Source organism: Platichthys flesus, chromosome 22 (genome assembly GCF_949316205.1).
Source record: "Platichthys flesus chromosome 22, fPlaFle2.1, whole genome shotgun sequence".
In the NCBI taxonomy this organism is placed as follows: Eukaryota; Metazoa; Chordata; class Actinopteri; order Pleuronectiformes; family Pleuronectidae; genus Platichthys; species Platichthys flesus.
This window is the reverse complement of record NC_084966.1, coordinates 3,346,147-3,371,482: the sequence shown is the minus strand read 5'-3', so window position 1 is coordinate 3,371,482 and position 25,336 is coordinate 3,346,147. Positions and strand designations below refer to the sequence as shown.

At 45.2% G+C, this 25,336-nt stretch overlaps 4 protein-coding genes across 8 annotated transcripts; 2 read left to right on the top strand and 2 right to left on the bottom strand.

The window, feature by feature from the left end:
* Positions 1-9: 9 nt before the first annotated feature.
* trak2 (trafficking protein, kinesin binding 2) lies at positions 10-14,190 on the top strand. Of its 5 annotated transcripts, XM_062380258.1 has the most exons (17): positions 10-113; positions 2,748-2,944; positions 3,436-3,621; positions 7,013-7,072; positions 7,689-7,765; positions 7,856-7,972; positions 8,089-8,307; positions 8,647-8,725; positions 8,827-8,957; positions 9,140-9,214; positions 9,363-9,500; positions 9,739-9,818; positions 9,987-10,127; positions 10,222-10,520; positions 10,607-11,110; positions 11,195-11,294; positions 11,440-14,190. In XM_062380258.1, the coding sequence occupies exons 2-17, from the start codon at positions 2,890-2,892 to the stop codon at positions 12,221-12,223; spliced, it is 3,045 nt and encodes a 1,014-aa protein (XP_062236242.1). In that variant the 5' UTR covers positions 10-113; positions 2,748-2,889; the 3' UTR covers positions 12,224-14,190. The 5 variants fall into 5 exon arrangements, with proteins under 5 accessions (XP_062236242.1, XP_062236243.1, XP_062236244.1 ...); XM_062380259.1 differs by lacking the exon at positions 7,013-7,072; XM_062380260.1 differs by lacking the exons at positions 10-113; positions 2,748-2,944; positions 3,436-3,621 and adding an exon at positions 3,665-4,191.
* Positions 14,191-14,243: 53 nt separating this feature from the next.
* Positions 14,244-20,040, bottom strand: trim25l (tripartite motif containing 25, like). The gene is made up of 16 exons (XM_062380264.1): positions 19,233-20,040; positions 18,432-18,527; positions 17,885-18,118; positions 17,549-17,708; positions 17,430-17,462; positions 17,298-17,336; positions 17,169-17,213; positions 17,026-17,079; positions 16,896-16,943; positions 16,756-16,806; positions 16,184-16,408; positions 15,938-16,060; positions 15,734-15,769; positions 15,566-15,634; positions 15,393-15,458; positions 14,244-15,148 (listed from the first exon to the last, which is right to left on the bottom strand). Exons 1-16 carry the CDS (start codon positions 19,860-19,862, stop codon positions 14,574-14,576), a joined length of 2,484 nt encoding a protein of 827 aa, XP_062236248.1. The 5' UTR covers positions 19,863-20,040; the 3' UTR covers positions 14,244-14,573.
* A 758-nt stretch (positions 20,041-20,798) lies between these two features.
* Positions 20,799-22,424, top strand: nudt15 (nudix (nucleoside diphosphate linked moiety X)-type motif 15). Its single transcript, XM_062380141.1, has 3 exons — positions 20,799-21,090; positions 21,794-21,990; positions 22,083-22,424. The coding sequence occupies exons 1-3, from the start codon at positions 20,942-20,944 to the stop codon at positions 22,196-22,198; spliced, it is 462 nt and encodes a 153-aa protein (XP_062236125.1). The 5' UTR covers positions 20,799-20,941; the 3' UTR covers positions 22,199-22,424.
* On the bottom strand, positions 22,418-25,336 carry cpo (carboxypeptidase O). Its single transcript, XM_062380140.1, has 9 exons — positions 25,233-25,336; positions 24,682-24,721; positions 24,465-24,566; positions 24,271-24,375; positions 24,058-24,174; positions 23,700-23,793; positions 23,348-23,550; positions 23,047-23,131; positions 22,418-22,946 (listed from the first exon to the last, which is right to left on the bottom strand). Exons 1-9 carry the CDS (start codon positions 25,298-25,300, stop codon positions 22,672-22,674), a joined length of 1,089 nt encoding a protein of 362 aa, XP_062236124.1. The 5' UTR covers positions 25,301-25,336; the 3' UTR covers positions 22,418-22,671.

The window sequence follows — 25,336 nt, the reverse complement described above, 5'->3', positions numbered from 1 at the left end:
AGGTGTTTTCCGCCTCCCATCCTCACCCTCCATTGTTTGAGGCTGTGGTGAAGTGCGGGGCTCAGGCTGGCGGCTCATGTCCTCCTCATGCCCGGGATTATTATCGACATAGGGTAAGATTCATGATAATCGATAACATTCATCGATTTCCGCTAATATTCAGCACAAGGGATGCTGCCAATATGAGCTCGCGCTGTGGTGATTGTGTTTGTGTTGTGTTGTGTTAGCCACCGTGTTGCTAACAAATGGTGAAGCTGTCATCCACACGCACAGGAAACAAGAAGAACCGCAGCCCCCCCCCCCTCAATACTCAATAATAACAACAGTATATTTAATGTTTTTAACATGTTTAAACATTAGTGGCACATGTAAACATCCACGTGACAACCTGTATATCGATATATGAGAGATACATGTGTGCAGTTTATGTTAGTAGGCTATAAATAGCAATATGACTCAATTCCATAGTATATCAAGGTAATACCACCACATACACTTGATCCTCCTAAGATGTATTACATGTGTTGCTGTTCAGCAAGTGTTAGTCATTCTCTGTCATCAAAGACGAGTTGAAAACCACAAAACCTTCACTCAAGAGATAAAATCAATCTTCCATCTCAAAAGGAAAATGATGTGTTATGATTATTATCCATATAGATAAATATTACAGGCCTACTCTGAATTACTACTCATCATATTTGGATCTTATGGTAAATATGGCGTTATTTAGAAAGTGGTACTGAATCACAATACAACCTCAACTTTATAGGCTTTTCTACATCGTGCCCAGTGTGGGAATTATTGTCAAAGTAGATGCAGACTGTTCCATGCGCTTCTGTTGTGAAGGCATGCCAAATAAACCTGCTGCTGATGTGCCGTTTGGGATTGTGCTGTTGAAATAGTCCGTTCCAGTCAGTCACATGCTGCCTGCCATGTCTTTTTTTCCTTGGAGCAAGAAGCCTTCAGGCCAGTTTGTCACAAATGGAAACAGTGAAGCAAGTAGATAACAGGGATAAATACACATAAAGCAAAGAATGATATCTTTCCACTGTTTCAGGTGTGCATGGAAGCATATCTGTTAGTTCTGGGCTTTGAATTATTTGCTTTGACCTCAGCTTGTACCTCAGACTCTGACATTTACACAGCCACACTGGTTGTAGGTCACTATGGATGTGAGCATCAGCTGGATGTCTAGATAAGACATGAAATAATATGAAGTCTGCAGAAAGCTGATGTAAGTAGACATGTCCTCTGGGCCAACTGGGAGGGACTAGTGTTGTGTGTAAGGCTGCTGCTGTCTGTATTTCACAATAACCTTGCAGAGCTTCACTTGGAAAGTTGTGTGCAGTCATCAATGTTAAACACAAATTAATTTAATGCAATTGTTCCTAAGATGACATTTCTAAAACGTTTACTGACTCTCCGTAATGAGAAGACAGAGTTATATCATAAACAAGCATCTCTCTGGCTGTGACAGTCTTACTCAGGGGATCAGTCACCAGCACTTGGACAAGGGGACAAGATTAGCTCTTGTATTTCAACAATAAGAATTTCTTTCTCTGCCTCATACTTATGATGAATACATGCAGAGTTTTGTGTATACACTTGCTCCAAGGTCTTGTGTGAATGATACCACTATAATCCAACATCATGCAGTCATTACCAATGTCATTAATGGGTCAGGCTTTTAATGATAAACAGCACATTGAGGCTGTAGCATTGCGTGCATCCCAGTAATCTCCTTTATAGAGCAAGCAGTTTTAGCTTCAGTGTTATGTAAGCAGAGGATGAATGTTGCACAAGGACGCTGTCCTTTCACAGACATGCTCACTGATATACACACACACACACACACACACGTGTTTGCATGTGTGTGTGCATGCAAAGCTACAGGCCAAGAACTAAGGTCGGTGATACAGATGGTGCTGAGGTTGTAATTGGTGGTAGGATTCAATGTATGACCTTGAACAATATTGTCATTTTAGAGGAAAAGAGGACGTTATAACTGGTAGTATAACATTGGCCAGAGCTGTCTTAAACGTTTCATTGGGGGGCACTAGTGCTGCCACTAACAATAGCAATATGCCAGACTAAAGAGACTATAAATAAAACATACTGCTTAGTACGTTATATTACAGGCTGATCGATTGTCATTTTTCCAGTTCTCTACCAGAAATTGATCCCTTCAAGAGCGCATCCTTTCTCATTCCTCCACTCATCCCTTTAAGGCCTAGACCAGTCCCAATGGAGATAAGCAGCAGGAAATGTGGGAGGGCTCAGTGTCACCCCTCAGCCTCCCATAAAACATGTGGCACTTCAGAAGGAAACGTGTCAGAGTCACAGTAGAGCAGCTGGCTTCCTCTTGTGACCTTGTCAAATGTCAAAAAGAGGAGATATTCCTTAGGCTTTGTGGAATCCTGAAGAAAACACCAGAAGGACAGTTAGAGGTTTAAGTGTCCAACAGTAAAAGCTATGGGAGGAATGTTTTCATCTGGTTGTAAATGCCCATAACCTAGTGGGAGGTAGAAAAGAGGCAGAGCATCATTGGAAAGAGATGGATGGCAGACATCCTCCATGCACACACATATACTAATGATTAACAACAAAATAAAACCCAGTTAACATGGTAATTCTTTATATCTACATCAACAAGTGAAAGATTGAGTGAAGACGGTGTAGAATTTGTAATATTATCTTTTTTTCCATGACAAAGTTATCTATATAATATCTTTAATCGTTTGTTACAGGTAAAGGTGTGGTTGTGTGTTTTTTGGCACCGTCCGTCACTGCAAAAACAGGATGTGATGTCACGCCCATAGCCCCGCCCGTCTTTCTGTCCAGCTTTGTTTATTGCGAGAGGCGAGGACCCTCTCGCTCCAAGGAAAGGACATGTTCGAGGTGAAACCACGGGCGGTGGAGAAGAAGGAGTCGAGCACCGAGACAGGTAGGGGTGGAGTTGTGTTGTGTGTGTTGCATGTCAAATCAATAGTGATACAACAATGTAACATAATCAGTGACACATCTTGCACTGAAAGTCACGTGTGAGCTTTGTCTACATCTTCGATGAGCTTCTCTGCCAATGTATCGCTGCCCTGTAGTACAGTCGGCTGTGTCATTGAGCCTGATGCTATAGTTAGCCCCCATCTGTCCCAGTAAACCACATATTTATTCAAGTGGAAGGACATTTGCTTGTGTAGTGCCTGAGCCATGAAAACACACATAAACCATAAACACTGCAGTCTGACAATCTCACTTGGCTGCATTATTCTGACCTAATAAAAGAATTACAAATCATTCAGCCACTTAATATTTTAGGAAAAATATTACTTCTCTCGCTCAACTCATTAGAAGGTTTGTTGTTCAATGTTGACCCAGGATTTAAAGGTGCCTTATTATTGTCAGAATCTAAATGTTAATGCATTTGTCCTCCCAAAGATGAGGGGCTTGGCAGCAGTGGGAGGCATTATGGCTCTGGTTCGCTGGGCTCTGGTTCTGCCGGCTCCGTGTATCTGTCAGACAGCCAGGACTGGGTGGTTTCCCCGAGCTGCTCCCCAGACGAAGGCTCCGGCCAAATCAACGCCATCTCCCCCATGCTGGCAGAGGAGACGTTCCGCTACATGAGTAAGTGTCAGTATTAATATTTCACATTGTCGGACAGGAATTCACAAGTTTTGAGGAAGTTGTTTGGATGGAAACAGCCACGTTTTGCCTCTGTCTAGCTTTTTTCCATCTGTGTGTCTCTCTACTCTCTTTTGATTGGTCGAGCCTGTGGTGATATCACAGCGGATGAGCAGATGGTGTGTTGGTGTATCAGGGCATTTGACACGTGAATGATTTTATTCAGCGTGCACCCTCTACAGTTAATATCACAGGGATTTACTGTGGATGTTATCTGGCACAGGAGTTGTCATTGTGTCTATTTGTGTTTGCCTGTGTGTGCGAGACTCAGAGTGTGCGTACACACACTCTGAGTGTGTGTACGGGAGGGGCAGGATAGACAGTGAGCAAAAGGAATGCAACGATCTAGAGTTAAGTATATCTGAGTTCAAATCCAGAGTCACGGGACAGCGGGTGATGAGGCAGAGTGGGCGGATAGAGGATGAAGACGGGACTGTAGAGAGGCGAGTCCAACGGCCATGCCGGTCTTGAACATCTACAATGAGGAGGCTTACGATAACTTTGCTGTGGAAGGTGAGTGGAGGCGTCATCATGGTGCTCGTCGTGTTGCCTGACAGGCTGTAGAGAGAGAGGGAGACATGTGAGCCGGTGTGACTGCAGAGGCAGCTTGTGTCATGTCTTCAAGGTCAGGCAGAGCATGACATGGAGGAGGAGTGGGTGTGGGTGTGGGTGTGGGTGTATGTGTATGTGTATGTGTATGCGTGTGTGTGTGTATCACAGTACAGTACTACTACTGTGATTTAAATCCTTGAAAGACAGGAAGTAGACAAGTCTGAATCAATGCTTGTGTGTTTACATTCAAATAGGCTGTGGTATGCAGGGGCGGTGTTGGCGGTTGAATCAACTTCCTGTTTAGTCTTTTCTAACGCAAGCGATTGAAACACATATTTCCCCTCTGCATTTGTGTTCTTGTTCATTTTTGTTTTTTAATTATATCTGACCAGATTTTTATTATATGTGTATAAATACATTTCCTCAGCACGTTTTTCCTCTCAGATTCACACTCTAGTGATTCATTCTTTGCTAATGTTTGACCTATATAACTGTTGAAGTTTTCCGAGGAGAGTGTCCGTTCCTGCACAGACTATAGAAGCTGTCAAGTGTCACACGGTAAATGCCGCTTTTGCTCACATTTTGCAAACAGTGTTGCACGTGTGAGAGAAGAGCTACAGTAAGGGAGCCTCAGTTTCACATTCCTGCTTGTCCGACTTGTGCTGTGTAAAATCCAACGTGGCCTATTAATAGCACTTGATGTCCCTGCAGAGACATGGCATGATAATAGGCAAATGCCCCCTGGTTTGGTTTCTCCTGAAACCAACATGTATGTGAAGAAATGCAGAGTAATGCTAAATGTAGTGTGGACACACTAAGACAATGGCATATATTTCCAAACTCCTACATGGAGCTACAAACATCTCAAGTGTCAAGTGTCCAGTTTGTGTGTCTTGTTGTGAAATCAGAGGAGGGAGCTGACTCACATATGTGGCAAAATGCTATTTATATTTTGAACTGTAGATTTGTGTAAATTAAGTTTATATTTGTTAGCATACTTAGATAATAGTTGAATGAGGGTGTGATGTTGTTTCTTATTATTTTGTGAATCTGTCAGCTTCGATTGTGATGTAGATTTTGATGGTGTATTCACATGTTTGTGCTGTGGAAAGAGATGAGTCGGAATGTTCCCACGTGTACAGATTTCAGAGGATCAGTCTGTAATAGGTATTAATGCTCTCTAGTCAGCGCAACCCATCATTTGACCTTGTGTGTGTGTGTACACAACAGTAAGACCTATAGAACAGCTACTGTACAATATAACCAAAAGTATCAGTGTACAGATCCTTAAACTTGACCTTTGTCTCCAACTTTCACCTTCAGTTGAACAGAACCAGGAGTTGATGGCATTTTTACTGAGCTGTGTTAATAATCAGAATTTCTGATTATTTATTACATTGTGCCTTTTAAATAAAGATAAAGTACCTGCAGCTGGTGTAGTTTAAAGTTTATGGTGTCAAAAGTCTGATCAATCTCAAATAAAAAAGGTCAGTAGTGTTTCTTTACTAGTCACCCTCTGATCAGTGTGTGTGTATCAAAACAACAGTAATCATTTTATAACTCATTGGACTTTGTAGTTATTTAATGTGACCAGAGTTCAGTCCCTTTCCTTTGCTTTGACAAACCTTCTTGAGTGTATGATCCCGTCAGTTTGAGGCTGCACTTGGATTTATATCTGTAGCTATCAAAGTCCTGGAATATGATACAGCCTTACCACAGACAGAATTTGTAAGACGGCAACACCATACGCCTCCCAACAGGTAAAGATGTGTGGATGTGTTTGTAATCACATTAGGAGATTAAGTCGTACTGTTACACAGGAGATCACGTATGTACCGAATCTGTCTTCCTGTGTCACAAAAGATCGCAGTGCCAGCCAGAGTTTATTTTTAACAGCTGATTGTTGGAGGAGAGTGCAGCGTCCAGATCTAGAGGTCAGTGTTGGCCTCTGATTACTGGACAACGGCTCTGATCCGTTTGAGCAGCTGCTGCACTCCATGCTGCCCCGGCTTTCCTTTTACATTTAATCCTGAGAGTGAAAGTGATATTGTTTTTATCAGAGAAGTTAAAGCTACATCTACAAAGCAAAATTAAGGAGAGGGAGAAAAAATCTGTTATGAAAACATTTTAACACTTAATACTTGTACTTAACAGTCTTAATTTAACATTTAGCAAAGATTGAGTGTAAGGGCCATATTGGATAGGAAATAAATCTGATATTTTAAAGAATAATGTCGTAATTTAATTAGAAAAAGATCTTACACAAATTAACTATAGTTGTTTTTTTTCTTTTATTATTTTCTTCAGTAATCTTTGTTAGCTGCAGTGTTGATTTTTCTTGTGAATCTTTGTTGATCAAATGGATTATGCATCAAGGAAGTAGCACAGTTCATTTATTTTAATTGTAGCTTTAATGTGTGGTTAAATATGTTCAGGATACGGTGATCTTCTCCTCAAATCACAGCTGTAGTGCGTGGCGCGTTGCTCCCCTGTTAAATCAAAGCAGATGGTTCAGTGATGAGAGATGACACTTTTCTTTGCGCAGGTGGAAGTGGGAGCGGTGCAGCGCCGGTGACACCCACTCAGGTGCTGAGAGCGGCTCCACACTAACTGATGTGTAGATTCTCTGACTCTACAAACTAATGTTTCTACATGAAGCTGGTTTATTGAAGCTTCAGCTTTCACTCTCTGCTCCTCACTTCTCTTGCTTATTTCTTTGCTGGTTGCTTCTAAACCTTATTGACCCCCCTTCCCTTATTCTCTCTCTTCTGTTTTTCACTAGCGTATCTTGCTTTGGAGCCTTCCTCTTATTCCCATCCCGGCTCTCAGAGCCTCTCCAAAGGTATCTCTCTCTCCCTCTCTCCGTCTGTTCTGCTTTGCAACATCCCCACTTAGCTCTAGAGTGAGAGAGGGGCTTTGGTCTTCAGTGGGGTTCAGGCAGATGTAATTACACTTGGATCTGGAACCACTCCAGAGCCACAAAGCTGGAGCCCCTCTCTGCTGTATGCATGTAGATGACAGCAGACATCTATGTAGTGTACATCACTGTAGGCAGCTTGAAGTAATGTAGCAGTGTATTGTGTTTGTGGTCTATTTACGTGTTTGTGTTTGTGTAGGGCTACTGAGACTCTTAAATTCAATCTTACCACAAGCAACCACATCCCAATGTTGTGGATCCCACAAATTAATATCAATAGCATCAGTTGTGCTCAGCAGATTGCTTCACAAACAGCTTAACCACATAATTTAATGACTGGCAGCTGTTTCTAGATTGAGCCAATGCTCACTTTGCTAGCGTTCAGAACTATTTATTAGGTGGTAAGTAAAGCTGGCTTGGTAGTGAAGTGGGTCCATTAGTTTGAATGCACAATTTGCATGCACATGCCACAATGTGCATGCTAGAGTGTGTGTGCATGTATGTTTTAGCTGTGTCCTTAAAAAAAATATTCTTTGGCCAGTTCTCGGTGCCGATCGTGTGGAGCAGATGACCAAAACCTACAATGACATTGAAGTGGTCACTCACCTTTTGGCCGAGGTAGGCTTCCCTTGACTTGTTGTTTTTCTACTAAGAAACAGCATCTTATTGGCTTATTAACCCTGGGGTATGTGTGTTCTCATTGGACAGCGGGACAGAGACTTGGAGCTGGCAGCTCGGATCGGCCAGTCCCTCCTGCAGAGGAACCACCTGCTACAGGAACGCAATGAGGCCGTAGAGGAGCAGCTAACACAGGCCCTGGACCAGGTAGCTGATCAACCCCTTTTTCAAATCTCTTTCAATTTTAGCCACAAAAAATAATGGGCAATTGTCTATAGATCATAAAAGACTAACCACTACGAAAAACGTTCCTCACTGGCCAGGTTCATCAGCTGCAGCATGAGCTCAGTAAGAAGGATGAGTTGCTGCGGATGGTGGCCAGCGCCTCGGAAGAGAGCGAGACCGACTCCAGCGTGTCTACTCCTCTGCAACAACCTAAGCAGCCGGGGGGGTCTGTCGCCGCAGCTGCACTCAGCCAGCTGGAGTCTCTGCAGAGCAAACTGCAGGACCTGGAGGAGGAGAACCTGGTGCTGAGGTCTGAGGTACGAGGCGTACACAGTTGAACCTGTGAATCAGCGGAACAGTAATATAATAAATGGGAAGTGAAATGGGAAGCGGTAAAATATATAAACACATTTTGAACAGCAATAAATTACAGATTTACAAAGTTCAATTTAATTTTGCACACCAATTATCTGAATTAAAACCAATGTCACAGTGTAAGAGGAAGTAGATTCAGTTTAGTGCTTTGATCACTTTATGAATCGTTCTGTAATGTCCTGATTTCCAAGTGTGCTGGCTGAAGAAATGGTCAATGGTTTATGAATCATGAATTTGCCGCTTTTGCTGCTAACTGTTTTTTTGTACTGTCCCCACTCCAGGCATGTCAACTGAAGACAGATACTATCACGTATGAGGAGAAGGAGCAGCAGCTTGTGAGCGACTGTGTCAAGGAGCTCCGTGAGTGAAACACATACACATGTGCACAAACACAGAGCACATCGTAAAGTGTGAAATACTCTTTTTAACTGGTGTTGGTTTGTGTGCATGTTTGTTGCCAGGTGAGTCCAACATCCAGATGGTGTCTCTGACAGATGAATTGTCTCAGAAGAACATGGAGCTGGTCAGACACCAGGAGGAGATCGCTCAGCTGCTCTCTCAGATAGTGGAGCTGCAACACAGAGTGAAGGAGGTGAGGAATATCTGTAATATCTTTTGTCTCAAAGTTTTATTTACTTTTAAAGCCACATTTAAGTTGTTGTGGGTCGTTGAATAGAATCAAAACCGTTTTTCTTGTGAAGGATTTTTATTGTGTGTAACAAATAAAGTTTGTGTATCTGTTTAAATGCCAGAGTCGTGTTGTTTTCTCTGTAGCTGGCCTTGGAGAAAGAGGAGCTGAGGATCCACCTGCAGGCCTCCAAAGAAGCTCAGAGACAGCTCACAGATGAGGTACCATCCCACACATCCACACACACATATACATTCAATCCTTTGTTTTCTTTTTTAGTTGTTGCATAGAGAATTAAATTTATTAAAGAACTGCTGCTTGTTTGTGTGTGTGTGTTGGTTTATGTGTGTGTTTTCATGTACACTTCAGCTGAACGAGATGGCAGAGAGGAACGTTGAGTGTGTTGAGATGCTTCATGAGTCTCAGGAGGAGATCAGGGACCTTCGCAATAAAAACACGCCCTCTACTGGAATGCGAAGGCACCTGTCTTACGGCCTCTACCCCATGGTGAGAGAAACACACTGAAGTCATCACAATTACTGTTGCCATTCAACTTTTTGACAGTTGGTGTCAGTGACCCAGAAAGTAGCGTAGAAATGCCTTAAAAAAGACAGTGAAGAAGATTACTCTGGGGCAGATATGGATCTAAACATCTAGCAAAAAATATTTGAATGTTCAACTGTGGTGCAATTAGCCTTTAACCACAGATAGTAATCTTCAAACGTGTGTGCTTGTGTGTGTGTAGGACTCCCTGGCGGCAGAGATCGAGGGCACCATGAGGAGAGAGCTGAGTGTGGATGAAGAAACTGCTGTCGAGGACCAAAGGTTAGAAAAAACAAAACACTGCAATTCAGAATCAAGAGGTCTCAAGATTCAGAGTCGGAGTGTTTGATGTTGTGTCAGGAAGAAACAGGAAAGAAAACTGCTGAAGCAGTCAAGAGTAAATTGATCATTTGTGGCCCTTGTTTGTGACCTTTTGACATCTTCGTGCAGGATATCCCAGAAGCGAGTCTTCCAAACAGTCCGATCCGTCAACATCGTGGCATCGCGGCCGGCTTCAGCCACTCCTCCAATCCCTGGCTCAGGACAGAGCTCTCTGGTGATGACTGCACAGCCTTTCCAGTCCAATCAGGGGTACTTCACAAAGATATATACTTCCTTTCATGCTTTTTACCTAAAGGACTCATTTTGGACCTTTTGAGCTCATTAAATGTGTGTTTGTCTGCAGGGAGGAGGTGCGAATAGGGCAGCCCGGCTCTCCGGGTGGAAACGACCTCACCAGAGCCCTCCACCGTCTGTCGCTGCGGCGACATAACTTCCTGTCTGAGCGTCAGTTCTTCCACACAGAGCGAGAGAAGAAGCTGCAGTCCATGGCAGGGGCGGAGGCAGATGTAGAGGGCAGCTGCTGCAGCTCACAGACGGGCAGCATGCACTCTTCTTACTCCAACCTGTCAGAGCTCTCATTCAGCTCCTGTATTTTTAAGACCTTCCTCCCTGAGAAGCTTCAGATCGTCAAACCCATGGAAGGTATTTAGAATTTGCCGGATTGGTTGTTGGTGCTTTCAAAGGCAAAGAGTGAAAAGTGTTTTCAATCCCAACTGTCTGGTTTTCAGGTTCACTGACGCTCCATCACTGGCAGCAGCTGGCCCAACCACACCTGGCCACCATCCTGGACCCACACCCAGGCGTAGTGACGAAGGGTTTCCGGCCACTGACTCAGGATGCTGTCTACCGCCTGTCTGACATGGAGGAAGATGAGGAGGACGAAGAGCACAGAGGGAAAAGCGTCCTTGAGAAGGGGGCAGCCGAGCAGGGTAAGGAGGTGGAGGATGAGGAGGAAGACGACGGTGGCATCACCTTCAAGGTGCGCTACACATCTACGCCTGAGGAGAGAAAGGACAGAAAGCGCTCGGTGTCTCCTCTTCCTGTCCCACCTCTCTCCCCCACAATGGCGACATCTCCCTCCTTGGTTCAGTCGGACATCTGTCTGACACCTGCACTTCATGTCACTGCCACATCAAGCTATTCATCTCAGCCCATTCCAACAACCTCTACAGCAACGGTCCAATCACAGAGTCAGATCTGCACCTCAGTATCAACGACAGCATCTTGCTCTGGTAAATAGTGAACACTGAATGTTTACGTGGTGACGTGGCATCCTACAGTGTAAGATGTTAATGGGTCATCTGCTGTGTGTTCAGTCCAAAATCCAGGAAAGTGTCAGAGCTCCACCTTCTCCACCTACACCTTCACGACCTGCCGCATCCTGCACCCCAGTGACGTCACACAGGTCACCCCAAGGTAAGTCTGGGATGGAAGATGAAGAAGCTCTTTATGTTATTTCAGCTTTTTAGTCATACCATGTTAATGACAAGAAATTGAGGGGTTTGGTAAACGATAATAACAAAATCTCCTTTCCCTACACGTGTCTGTCTGTGCTTGTCAGTTCTCAGTCGTGTGTCATGGCCAACACTCCGAGCTCCATGAGGACAGGTCCCAGTACCCCTGTGACCCCCTGCAGACTGAGCCTGGGCGACTCCTTCCCCCCTCGACGCCCCCCAGCGTCTACCTGCAGCCTGGCCAAGCTGGTCCTGGAGAGGGGCATTTCTGCTCAAGTGTCCACTGACACCCCACCTTCATCGCAGAACAGCACACCTAGGCAGCCCCTCTTCCGTTTCCTCCCAATCACGCCAGCCAACTCCCCCTCACACTCGCCTTGTCACCCTCCTGTGCCCTCAGAATCTCGCCAGCACCCCGCTGACAATTTCCTTGCCTCGCGACCGGCAGAGCTCTTTCTCCAGGACGTTTATGGGCTTAACCTGGGCCGCGCCCCTCACCCCGACCTACCGAGCCCCTCCCAGAACACCCCAGCCATTGTCCCTCCAGGCCGAGCCAGGCCCGACCCAGTCAACGTAGGACTGGTAGAGAGGCTGCGGCGGCTGGGATTCACAAAGGTGCTCCACGGCTCTGAGTCTGACGCCTCAGTGCACCGCCAGGACTCTTCCACTTTTGTGTCGGCAAGCGGAGGGAGCTTATTGGACGGCCTGAGGCGCAACCAAAGCCTCCCAGCCATGATTGGCGCCAGAGCTGGAAAGACAGCTGGTAACCCCAAACCCCCACTTCACCCAACCACCCTGGCCCTCGCCCCACCACCATGGGGAAACCTTAAAGAGCGGCGTCGGCATCTCCCGTCCGTCTCTCACGTTCCATCAGGTTCAGCCAAGCGCTGAACAGGAGGTTGGACTGGGAGGATTCAGCCTCTCCTACACCTCCATCCCCTTGCTCCTCCCCCCATCTCTCCTCCTTTCTGCCTATGGAGAGATGAGTCAAGACATCAGTGGTCAGAGCAATCCCTCCTTCTTATGACTTCATTTAAAAGCACAATTCAACTTAATAGACTGTTTTTAGCGACACCACAGTGTCTGTGTCTAGATGTTTGCTATGATGCTAGATGTTAAGGCCTCAGCCGGGCTATGAACAGGTTACTCATCTCTGGTCCTTCTCAGTCGTGTATGAACTAGGCCCTGTAGTTTTCCTGCGAGGCTCTGGATGTTCAGGCGCGAGTCGAGTGCAGAAGAGAACTGTATGTGGAAGAGAGTTTGTGGAAGTTGATTAGAAAAGAAGATGATATACAGCGGGGTGGAGCGACGAAGACAAGAGAGAGTGGTCGCTGCAGGTTTATTCATGTTATAAGAGAAAGTAAAAGAAGGTGGAGAAAGAGGGTTTGAACATCCAGAGTCTTGCTTTTTCAAGGGCTTGTTCTATAGAGGGCTGGAAAACCTTCGGTCTGTAATAACACAGCATCATGTCCGCTGGTTTAAAGACATCTCTCGCCTCAGTGAATTCAAACATCTACAGTCTGGAGAGAAGGGATTCAACTTAGGGACTGGAGAACTTCAAGTGCTGGCTTGAACAACATACTGCCAGGTTCATCCTGTGGTCAGATCATGCATCTAACATGCCAGTATTAATGTTCTAATAATGATTTTATAATAGACCATCGTTGCACAGATGTCTGGTGACTGTCCATTTGCCCTGCGTCAGGCATCTGCATGACACGTGAAGTGACCTTGCCTTCAGGTCCCAGCATGCACCTGTTGGCAGATGGGGGGGGGGGCCAGGCTGAAGGCGAGGTGAGAACCAAATCAGGCATCAGGTAAAAAGAGATCTGCCTTTTCCTTCAGGACCTTGATTTGTGTGTGTTTTTAATGGTTTGAGGCCTTAAGTAGAAGCTAGCACTGTTCTGGGTTTGTTTGTATGTAGAGTACCGGTTGCACTCAGTGGGATGTGGAGGTCGGGTTCATTTGAAGGAATCACTGCGCGGATATTAACATTTCACTACAACCTTGGGCTTTAAAAGAAAGGTCATTTCAGCCATGGTGTTTCTTTCAGGCCTGGGAGACTTTCAGGTTCTGTTTTGAGGGAAAAATTAACACTGACACTTGATTTTATTTGTATGTCACATCCAGGTTTATTATGAGAGGTTGTTTACTGTTTAAAATTGGGGGTTGTATCATATGTGGTCCACACTATAGGTATGTAGTCTATTATACAACATAAACTCATGTTTAGGTAAAAGGACATTTTTGAGCTTTGTGCTTGACCCCTGTGACCCTTCAGCCCCCCCTCCCCCATCAGTTACTGCACTTTTATCGTCTTATTTAAGCTTTTGTTTTACTGACAATACTATTTGAAATTTATATAGATTTTAACATGTTAATGAGACAATTTAGCATAAAGGGTGCCTGTTGTAACAATGTCGGCTAACAGTTTGTCGTAAGATTTTAATATATGTAGCATTTTGTTCTTTTTTCTTTATTTGTATTTTTCTGCTTTTGTATGTAGAGGCCTGCAGAAGGGAAACCAAATCCATCCCAAAGTGTTATTTTAATTTCTTAAAAGAAATGGAATGCTCTGACTTACACGTACACGTGACATGATCTGTGCTCATTAGCTGTAACATATTTAACAATGGAAGAAGAGCTTTGGTTTAATGTTTTTGTATGTTTGTGATTTGGGAGGCAAGAGGGAAGAAGACTGTTCATATCCTAAGATAAGTCGTTTCCCCTCCATTCAGTTCAGCAGGAGGTTCAGGTTTGTCTCTTTCTTTAGCTCTACGCTCATGATCCTCTGTAAACTACTGTTGGCTTTTATTCGGCTGCCTCTTTTTTTAAAATAAAGCAATGGAAACAAAGCACTCACTGACTCACTTATTGGTTAAATAATAATTCATTTCTTAGTACTGTGGTATATTTGTTTATTGTGGTGTTTAAAATTGAACAGCCAATTATAAATACCCTAGGATTGGATCATGGTTATACAGGAGTTTCAAAGTACCCAATATTTTTTCATCATCATAATAATTCCATCATAAAAAAGAAAAAGAATAAATTAAAAAAGAAGTGCATTTAAAATATGAAAAAAGAAAGACATTAAAACCAATCATCACAGGAACTTTCAGTCAGTTTGTGACAGATGGATTACAAGGCTTTTTACACCAAGTTGCTGTGTTTAAACTCTGAAGGCAGCTGTTCTGATGACACCACTCCAGTATGATTCACCACCGTCCAGCCTGCGTCCTCACATGGGACAGATCTTAATGCTGTCACTGCTTGAGGTAAACTTGCCGAGGGCAAAGTCCAGACCCACCCCGACACCGCTCCCCACCCCGAAGGCGGCATAGACGGGCTGTGTGAAGTTGGCGCGGAAGGTGTGAAGGTGTGTCATGCTCTCTGCCACACTGTGAAAAGCTAACGTCCCCATGGACAGGTCCAGGAAGATGCCCAGACGGGGGGAGTAGGTGACCGGTATGTCCCTCTTCTCGTTGGCGTGCATGGCTGAGCAGCAGGTGTCGGAGAGCTCCAGGGTCCAGGACTGGGCGTTGTACCCAAGGCCAGATCTTGCATCTGAGCCCTTCCTGTTCAAGGCTCCGTAAGCCACGCCCACAGAGGAGCCGCGGCCTCTCCACTCCACCTCCCAGTAACAGTGCTGGTCGTACAGCGGGCTCTGGCACATCACCTGGGTCCAGCCGTCAAAACGCTGTGGTGTCTCAGGGTAGGGCTGCGCCGCAACCTGCAGGATGGCTTTGGTGTTGCCCTCGGAGAGAGCCAGTCGGCGGTGGGCTGTGTTGGGGTCAAGGGTCAAGTTCACAGAGTCTGGGAGAGAGAGAGGGATGAATGAGCAAGTATCCAATCTTCAGTTTGAAAATTAAGAATATTCTTTAAGCATTAAAGTGGATGTTTGACTAGTTCGATAAACTCAACTCAAGGTCTACTTGATTCCCTCAACGCAGTCACATCACCAGTAGGGTTTCTGCTCAGTTGTTATGAAGATAGATGTAAAGACATGCTAACTCAGCACCTTAATGGTTTCGTCTAGTAGTAGAACACTGAGACTTACACTGGAGGAACTCCTCTCTGGATCTCGGCTCTGGGGCCTGGATGCTGTCGATGCTGATTTCTCTCACTGGAAAATCAAACAATCAGTTCAGGCACAAATCTTCTTTATTTTACATAGTTTTCTTTTGTGTCTAAGAATTGAGATTTGGTGAAAATATTGGTACATTAACTCACATAGAGGGAAAACAGGAGCGTGATTCATGGTTTCAGGGGTGGGCGTGTCCAAGAAGAGACCAGGGTTAACTGTCCAAAAACCAAAAAAAAACATTAGACACATGAAAACTTTGAATAGGAGTGAACGTGCAAATCAGATATTCTATTCCCCAAAGGCCGCCATCTTACTTTCTGTTGGTGTTTCGGACAGAGCGTCCATCCCCCCTGTTGATGATGAACAGAGTAACGCACTTGGACAGTACATAATTGAATAGTCATAGAAGGTTGAATACATATTATTATAACAGGCACGTAGACAACCGGTAGAGTCACTGTAGTGGTTATGATATTTTGACTAGAGAGGAGAGGATATGAAATGTAGAAAGGCCTTACATGGGTTTCCTCCTCCAGATGGTGTGTTGGTGAAGGGGATTGCTGAGGTAGCGGGGGTGGCCTGTTGGATGCCCCGCCGGCCGGAGCGGAAGAGGCTGCTGATCGACGCCATCCGACTGAAGCCTGAGCAGAGAGTTGACCAACAAAGAGTGAATGTTTAAGAGTTGCTCTGTTCGAGTTTTACCAGATGGTGGCAGCAAAAAGTTACAACACTGAGGCTTGTCTGCAGGTTTGTTTAGTTTATACCTCCAGACGATGCAGGAGCTGGAGCTGGAGTCGGAGACGCAGCATGAGCAACCTGGTTCTGACTGGACCTGATCCCAGTGGATCGGGACTCTTTGCGGCTGGGAGTCGGACTGGGAGTCGGACTGGGGGCCTGGTTCTGATTGAACCTGCTCCCGAGGGACTGGGACGCTCTGTGGCTGGGAGCTGGGCTGGGAGTCGGGCTGGGTCTGGGGTTGGTCTCCCTCACTGTTTGGAAGACACATCAAAGTTGTGTTACTTATCAAGGTCAAACATAGTCTTTAAAGCCGTGCCTCACCTGTTATGTGTTTTTAGCAGATCTTGACATCCTAAAAAGCTCTATAACTCTTATATCTGCTAAAGAAGCAGATAGAAAGGCTGCCATGTTGAGTCTGGGCAGAAGTGAGCGGGGGATAGAGCCGAGGTATCAAGGTCCAACACTTGACCAATCACAAGTCATTCTCAGCTGTCAATCATGATGTTTCTCCTTGTTTTTATAGAATCAAATAACTAATTAAAACCAAACTTATCATAAACACTAGAAAATGCATTAGTGTGATAAGAAACCAACCGACCTGTCTCCCTCTCCTCTCTCCTCTGTCTGGGGGAGTTTGTGTTGCCTGTGTCTGGAACAACAAACGAGGACATGTTTAAACACGCACACATTGTCATTTCTTGCTTTAGTGTAGTTTAAAGTAAAAGCACAAATTCTCACCTCGTGGTGCGTTTCTGCTCCTCACATCCTGACTCTGAAAGCCTAAACCTGAGCGATTACATGTCATGTTTAACAAGAGCATATTGACTGACTGTTGTTATGTGTGGTAGTGTAATGTAATGTCAGTTACCAAGTCCTTTTCTGTCTGTACTCCGACCTCCAACTGACACACTGGATGAGGAAGCTGCATGACAGCGATTTTATTTAATTTACTTAAAATGACGGAGTGATCAGAAGCAGTGAAGCCACGTTAGAGAGAAAAGAATCTCATACCTGGCGAACGGCTGTTTGTGTTGCGGGATCCCAGACCAGAAAACACTGTGCAGAAATAGAAATGGGTTATTTAAATAATGTAAAGATGAAATTATATATTTGTGTTTAATAGGAAAATTCAAAACTCACATTTTAAAAACCCGGCTTTGGCTCCTGAGCTCTGATTGGCTGTGAGAGGCAAGAGGGAGTCACTCTTAAGAAGGACGTCATCTTAAAACAAATTTAACTTTCTCTATTCTTATAAAAACATTTGGAACTCACCGTCTGCCAAGGTGAACATTGTTGTGTCATTAACTGGAAAAAGAAAACAGATGATCAGATTGTGAGATGAATTAGTGTGAATGGAGAAGTCAAGTAGAGGAACGACTCCTGTCACTCACCCTGTTTGGTGATCTTGCCCAGCTCCTGGTTGCACAGGTCCTCCACTCGCTCCCTGAGGTCCAGGATGGCGTCTCGCACAGGCTCAAAGGAAGCGTCTGGGTTGACCGCCACGCTGGGAAGCTCGCCCGACTCCAAGGGGCTGATCATGGACTCGTACGCCTGGAGGGAAAATAAGGGAGATATAAACACAAACTCTACATGTGCACAGACGGTGGCCGGCCCTGTAGAGTGGAAATAATGGGCGATGATGATGATGAGCTGTGATGAAAGAGTCAGCACTGAGTTACCCCCCCCCCCGCCCCCAAACCCATTGAAGAGCTTCACAGTCCTCTCACCTGCAGGTAGTGAATGTGGTCCTCGCAGCGCCCCAGGTCCTTCATGTCTGTGTCCCTCCTCTTCCGCTCGATGATCTCAGCCTCCAAGCTGTCGGCCACCTCCTGGGCCTGGCCCATCTTCTCCATGCTGGCCTGGTCCAGCACCTCCTCCAGGAGCTCCTGCAGACGCTCCATGGAGCGCTGCAGCTCCGACAACACCTGCTCCGTGTCATTGTGTACCCTCTCTGAGGAACGCTGTGCAGACGGGGTGGGGGAGGGGGGAGAATGTCAGGTGATACCAGGAAGTGCAAATCATAATGACAATGGGAGACACATCAACAAATCACATAACACATCTCATTTTCCAATGTGTTTTTTGAATTGCTGTTGTGTTATTGTTGTTTCTTCTTATTTGAAGATGTGTTATTTAAATAGCTGGGCCGCCGTAGATTATTGTGTCCCAGTAAACTCAAACACACAGTGAAGCTCACTGGAATGAAATGACTGTGCACTTCAGGATGTTATGGTCAATGTAGTTTTCATTCTAAATGGCTCCAGAGAGACCAACCTTCATCCCCTCCATGATCTTCTTCATGTCTTTGAGCTCCTGCTCTCTGTCTCTCAGTCTCTGCTGATTCCCCACCTGCAGCTCGGAGATCACTTTCTACACAGGGACACACAATAAAGACACGTCACCCAAAGCAATCAGGGAAACAACTTCATGTGCGTGACGCAGCAGAAGGTGGATCTTTATGAATGGACAGGAATGAAGTCAGGAATGTCCTCGGCCTGCTGGAGCCTCTGTCACACACAAAAGCAGAGAGGATGACGCCTTCAACAGAAATCCACCAGAACAATGGGCAGTTAGCAGGAGGAGTGAGGAGTTGCTGTCTTTCCACTGATGGGATGAATGGAAATAAATGAAACCTTTTTCCAGTTTATGATCCGTCATCTAAAATATTTATGATGTCAAAATGAGCCAGGCTCTGATGTTTCACGACGAGTTCGAACAGAAAGATTCATGATGTTGTGTGTTAACTGAAACTGGTCAGAGCCATAACACAGAGTTTGTCCAACCATCCCATAATGAACATGATATCTCAAGAATGACTTCAGGGAACGACTTAAAATTTGACACAAACATTAAATTTGACTCAAATGATAATGATTTTAATTTGATTGTCAAAGGTCAAAGGTCACGGTGACCTGAGAGAAATGAATTTGAACTGAAACTGCACTGGTCTACAATCCTATATTTTTAAGTATTTCAATTTTATTGAAATGTAGTCACAGTTAAATCCCATTACACCCTGGTTACTGGCTGAGGGCCCCTCTTCCAGAGGCCCCTGCAGCCTCCACACTCTCCTACCTGTTTCTCCAAGCGCTCTGCCTTGGTTGACACACACTCGTGACCCTTGTGCAGGTCGCTGGTGCAGAGCCAGCAGATGAACATCTTGCACTGGCGACAGAAGAACTCCTGCAGGTACTTGTGCTGTGTGCAGATCTTCTCGGCCAGATTGCCCGTGGGTGCGATGAGCTCATGCTGCTTCAGGGCCTTCTTGGTCTGATGGGGCTTCAGGTGGGCTTCACAGTAGGAGCTCATGCACACCAGGCAGCTCTTGACCGCTGCTCGCCGATCCCCTTTGCATATGTCGCAGGTCACTGTTGAGGAGGAGAGCTTCCCTTTGGGTTTGGTGGAGGAGGAGGACGCCCTACGGGCTTTACGGATAGATTCACGCACATCAGATTTGCTGGCCCCCTTCCGAAGTTGCTCCACAGCTTCTGCCAGCATGGTGTTCCTGGACAGGGTGGGCTTGGGGCTGAAGGCCTTGCGGCACTGGGGGCAGCTGTAGGTCCCCTGGGGGTCGTCCTTGCTCCAGTAATCCTTGATGCAGGCCATGCAGTAGCTGTGCCCACAGGGGATGGTGACTGGATCGTTGGGGAGATCCAGACACACGGGGCAGTTAAACTGCTCCTCTGTCCACAGTTTACCACTCATGGTGACGATGTCCAGCAAATGAAAGGAAGAAACTGAGAGAATGCAAAGACGGAGGGACAGTAGTTAGTAGAGTAAAGTAATTTCTATGAAGCAGAACAGTGAAGGAGAAAGATCCAGAGGTGTGGAGAGCCTGGACGTCTGGGAGTTAAATGCTGAGTCTCAGGTGAGAGCAGGAAGAGGTGAGCAGGGCGGGGCCAGAGCCACCAGGCAGGTCGAGCGGGGAAAACGGGTGTCGGTGGGAACCTGCTAAATGCATGAAAGTAAATGTGTTAATCACTTGATCATTTCGTCCAGTCGTAGAGAAGTATTCAGAGGCTACAGTTCAGTTCACAGGTTTCCAACCCGAGAATTGGGCCTGCCAAAATTCTATCAATAAATGTATTTATTTATCGATCCATCCTTCCATCCATCCATCCCTTATTTTGTGTAAAGTCATTATCCTAGAAAGTCATATAAACATAGTAACTATGGCTCTCAGATGAATAAAAAGCAGATAACTGGCGACGTGAAGTGAAGGTGAGATTGTGTGTCACCTTCACTTCTTTGAATCTTTTCACTGAAAGTCGCTCCTGTAGAAAAATACAGTGCAGAATAAATTATCTCATGGTTGATTGGTTTTACTCCAGATATAAATAACCATTTGCATTTATTCATTCATTTATTAAATATGTTTACAATTGAAGACATTTAGATTTGTGGGAAATTTCGAATTTCCAATTGGATGGATGGGTTTTAGATGTGGAAGAAACCAGAATACCCAACAACAACAATAATACAATTTAAATTTTAAATAAAATCCTATATTATATGACAAGTCTGGTGAATAGACAGGAAAGTGGCCAAGAGATGTAAAATAAGATAAAACTAGAAATATTATGAATTGTGATTTTTGTTGAAGCACCCTCTGGTGGTGAAAAGGAGGAAACGCAGGACTGACATGTTTTTTTTCTGAAGTGAAGGCGGAAGTGCACGTGAGGGGGGGTAATAATCTAGCAGGTTGCGGCTTGTTGTGCTAGCTTAGCTTTAGCTTTATTGTTGCTAACCCGTGTTGATTCACGAGGCGTTTTAAGTTTGTTCAGATGTCAGATAAGAGCGCTAAACGCCCCGGGGTGGGGGTCGGGGTGCTGGTCACCGACGCAGCCCACCCCGGCTGTGTTCTCCTGGGGAAACGGAGGAGTGCGATGGGCGCAGGGAAGCACCAGCTCCCCGGGGGGCACCTGGAGCTCGGGTGGGTGGACAGGCTCATCCGGACACGTGACTGTGCTCAGGAGCTGTTATTTATATTCAATGCAGAGAAGTCAGACATCAAGTGTTTTTAGTAGTTTTTTAATACGCCGAATTCTCCCCAAGGTGATGGCAAACATTATCACGTGTTTAGACTTTGCATTGGTTCAAGCTCCTGCTGGAAAAGTTTCCTCAAACACTTAATATCTACTTCCTCAAATGCAGGATGGGGAACAGCGTGAGTATCAGATGATAAAAAGACTATTAACCTTTATTAGTACATATATATATGGAATAAAAACTAATATAGACAGTGTAAACAGATTCTTAGCAAATTTGTAAAAAATGTATTCTTCATTTATGGTAAAAATGCCTTGAGACAAAAGGGCATTTGGAAAACTGCCATCTTCTTCAAATCTCTTTTGAAAGCAAACTGCTAAACCAGCACATCGTTGACCATTCAGAGACACTGAACTTCGTGAACTTGATCAAATCAATAACATTTGGGATAATTGGGGTCACAAGGCTCTGGAACAGTTGTTTTGGGAGTAGTGGGCTGAAAAGTCTGAGAACCACTGACCTAGAGGATTTAGCAGGCTGTCATATGTGTGTGTGTGTGTTTCTCAGTGTATAGAACATATAACCTGCCCTAAAATGACCTGACTTCGCTTCTGAGATGTGACGGACTGATTCTATGTCCCTGACAGAGAGACGTGGGAGGAATGTGCTCACAGGGAGGTCCTGGAGGAAGCCGGGGTGCATTTGGTAAACGTCCGCTTCGCGTCTGTGGTGAACTCCATCAGGCTGGAGGAGCAGTACCACTACGTCACCATATTCATGCAGGGGGTCCTGGACAGGAAGCGGTCGGGAGAGCCGGAGAACCTGGAACCCGAGAAGAACGAAGGTGTGTGAGTTGGGATTTAAACGGGGGAGAAAAATCCTCTCGTCTCACCTGAGCAGATGTTAAGAAAGAGCGTGTGGTCCTTTCTCTCTCAGGATGGACGTGGACACGCTGGGACCAGTTTCCTCCAGAGCAGCAGCTGTTCCTGCCGCTGGCCGATGTGAGACAACAAGGCTTCCAACCGTTCACAGACACTGAAACTCAGCATTGAGACTGCATGGTACTCAAACAACGCATCCTTCCACAAAATAAACACACGTTCTACACCTTGTTCTCTGTAGTTTGAGCAGATAGCTGCCTGTCCTCAGACCTCATGGTGCACGCTGGTATTTCTTCAAACTGCTGCTACATTGAAAAGTTTGTATTTTTTATATAAGAAATTAAACTCATTTAAATGATGCCACAAATAAAACACAAGTATGAACCAAAGTAAAAAATTACACTTTCAAATATTTTATTCTTTTGGTTTGTGGTTTTTAAGTGACAGGTGATGCCTGTATGTCATGAAGCTCAGATGAAAACAATAAGCCTAACCATGGGGAAGTTCACTTCTCAGCTACAGTGTAGTAGTTTCAACGAAGGATGCCATTAATTAATTAATTAATTTATCAGATACATTTTCAGAATTTACAAAGACAAACATCATTTGTAGTCGGACGTATGTGGAGGATGAGTTGTTCCATCTCACATGGAGGCGCTGGTGACGCCCACGGCTAAGAGCACAGTCCACAGGGCTGCAGCAGCAGTGGCCACGGCTCCGTCCATGGGGCCCTTAAAAGTCTTATCATGGACGTAGTTGACGATGTGCAGGGCTCCGCTGTAGGCTTCCTCGCAGGTCGGCTGGATCTGATCCTCTGGGAGCTCGAAGCCGAACGTCCCGTTGTCTCTGAGCTCGAAGGTGTAGGCGAAGGGGATCCCATGCATCCGAGCCCAGTCTCTGGATGAACCAGAGTTGGCGTCTGTGGAAAGAGATTTCATTTAGTCTCATAAAACCTACTTCCAGTTTGGGCTCATAATCACTTGAGTGTCACCATAATGAGAAGGGATGCATGTACTTACACAGAACAGCCGGTGAGGTTCCCACTTTGTAGATCTTCCCATGGACGGCCTTTATAGCCTCTGCTGCAGCCAGACCCACCTCCATCTGAGGAACCACACGTTAGCTTTTGTCATTCACTGAAATGTGCACGGAGGATCCAAAGAGTCAGTAAACTGAGAAAAGTATATAAGTATCAGTAGAAAAAAATATGAAGAGTGTTATTTTATTCAATGTAGACACATGCAGTGATGGTTATAAACAGGAGGAGTGAACGCTCTTGTCATGAATTGACCAGATTATTGTGTCTGTCCACGTGAATACCAGCTCGTCCTGGTTGGGGGCGATGAAGTTGGGGTTTCCATAGGGAATCAGGAGCAGCTGGCCGTAGGAGTGGATGGTGAGGAAACACAGGATGTCGTCCTTCCGGCTGCCGACAAATCTCGCCACAGCCTGGGCCTCGGGCTCAGACACCCGGTCACTCCCACAGTAGATGTTTGAGCAGCAGTCACTCGACACCCCGACCGCTGCGAGAGTGGCAATTGAAAAATAGAAGAATCCGAATCAGAGTCATCACACCACCTCCTGTCACAACACGGGTTAGCAAGTTCAACTTTCTCCATGTTCAAGCAGTGGGCCGTGTAGATTAGACTGAATGCAGAGCTATGACACTCACTGCCCCAGTTGGCGTCAAAGTTGCGGTTGAGATCGGTGCCGTCACATTTGCAGCCCGAAGGTCCTGGAGATCTGTTCTTCCTCCACAGTCGAGTCTGGAGGGGTCACAATGTTCACTCCATTTTAGTAATGGATCAAATTAGCACTGGACATTACATACAGTGCTCGTCTTATTCTGAAGAGGAGATGATTTTATACTTGAGGCATTTTGAGCATCAGAAATGAATTTATTGAATAATGGATCCGCCATCGCCACAATAGACTCATCTTTTCACATCCTTCTCATCTGCTACTTGTGAGCCTGAGGACAGAGCCCTGGAAAATTAATAGATAAATATCCATGAAATGAGAGGACTGACATTGTTGTCCTTCCAGGAGTAGATGTATCCGTCCACGTTGAGCACCGGCGTGACGTAGAAGTCCATGTGCTTCATCATCTCCTCCATTTTTGGGTCTGTTCTGTATGTCTGCAGAATCTGGTTGAGGGGAGCAGACGGAAACTTTTAAGTTCAGACAGACTAATTGGTTTTGCAGAGAGTTTGTTGCTTGATTATAAATCACGTCTCTCCTACCTGTCTGACAAAGTACTGACAGAAGGCCGGGGCGATCCATTCCCTGGCGTGGATCCCACAGTCCATCCAGATTGCTTTTTTCCTCTCTCCAGTGCTCAGACCAATCTGAAAGATAATTGCCTACTTGAGCACAAACCAATACTCTATACACATGTTAGTGGATTCTGAACTCAACCGTTAAACAACGGTCCTACCTTAAGCAAGCTGATATTCCTTTTCTCGTAGGTTTGTCCATAATCCACGATGGTCACGACCTCAGAGTGATTTTGTGCAATCTGAGTCATCCATTTGGAGATCTGTAGAGCACATATAAAATATATATATATATATATATATATATATATATGTGTATATACATTTATATAACAGCATGTGAATGTGTGTGTTTTAACAGTTATCAGTCGGTCTTACCTCTGGCATGGAATGGTATTTGTAGTAGTCATAGTTTACCCTATTGCAAACAAAAACACACACATGGCAAGACATGTGAGATTCATGCAGCCTCAGTGCCCCCCCCTTCCTCTCATGAAACATCCACTGTCAAAATTGCTGAATCAGCAAGGAAACATGCTGCTGTTGCAGTTATTATCTGCCGTCGTAATATTTCCTTTTTCTCGGAAGGAGCATTGTCCAGTTCGCAAAACTTTGTTTCATTGAACTTCATCACGGCCTGAACAAAGGCCTGTGTACGGAGACAGGAACACGGTGTTTCAAAGTTACCACAGAATACGACTTCCCTTAAATCAGGTTTAATTTAAGTTTGACGTCCAGTTGGTCATAGAAGCAGAATGAAGCCCCCCCCAGCGTCTTTTATTTGTGCTCAGCATCTGAATGCTTACCCAATCCCTGAGTGCCAGTGTGGGGATTTGGATGCTTAGAAATCCAGAAAGAAGCTGATGCTCCATCTTTTTTAGCACCACCTCTCTGTGTCTTTGTCATTTTACAAACTGAGTAAAACTTACCTCTCGTTTGTTGCAGCTTCCACTGCTGAGAGTAGCAACACAAAGCCCAGAGCTGCAGAGTAAAGCATGATCTCTTTGAGACAGAACAAAGTGAGGGCGTCTGT

Coding starts and splice junctions, on each gene's coding strand:
- nudt15 (XM_062380141.1), top strand. CDS start 20,942: ATGTCAGATAAGAGCGCTAAACGCCCCGGGGTGGGGGTCGGGGTGCTG. Junction 21,091..21,793: donor GGGGGGCACCTGGAGCTCGG/GTGGGTGGACAG, acceptor TGTCCCTGACAG/AGAGACGTGGGAGGAATGTG. Junction 21,991..22,082: donor GGAACCCGAGAAGAACGAAG/GTGTGTGAGTTG, acceptor TTTCTCTCTCAG/GATGGACGTGGACACGCTGG.
- cpo (XM_062380140.1), bottom strand. CDS start 25,300: ATGCTTTACTCTGCAGCTCTGGGCTTTGTGTTGCTACTCTCAGCAGTG. Junction 23,551..23,699: donor CTTTGACGCCAACTGGGGCA/GTGAGTGTCATA, acceptor CCACTCTCGCAG/CGGTCGGGGTGTCGAGTGAC. Junction 22,947..23,046: donor AACCTCACCGGCTGTTCTGT/GTAAGTACATGC, acceptor CTCTTTCCACAG/ACGCCAACTCTGGTTCATCC.
- trak2 (XM_062380258.1), top strand. CDS start 2,890: ATGTTCGAGGTGAAACCACGGGCGGTGGAGAAGAAGGAGTCGAGCACC. Junction 7,073..7,688: donor CTCTCAGAGCCTCTCCAAAG/GTATCTCTCTCT, acceptor TTCTTTGGCCAG/TTCTCGGTGCCGATCGTGTG. Junction 7,766..7,855: donor TCACTCACCTTTTGGCCGAG/GTAGGCTTCCCT, acceptor CTCATTGGACAG/CGGGACAGAGACTTGGAGCT.
- trim25l (XM_062380264.1), bottom strand. CDS start 19,862: ATGAGTGGTAAACTGTGGACAGAGGAGCAGTTTAACTGCCCCGTGTGT. Junction 17,337..17,429: donor AATGTTCACCTTGGCAGACG/GTGAGTTCCAAA, acceptor TGCCTCTCACAG/CCAATCAGAGCTCAGGAGCC. Junction 17,080..17,168: donor CACAAACAGCCGTTCGCCAG/GTATGAGATTCT, acceptor GCTGTCATGCAG/CTTCCTCATCCAGTGTGTCA.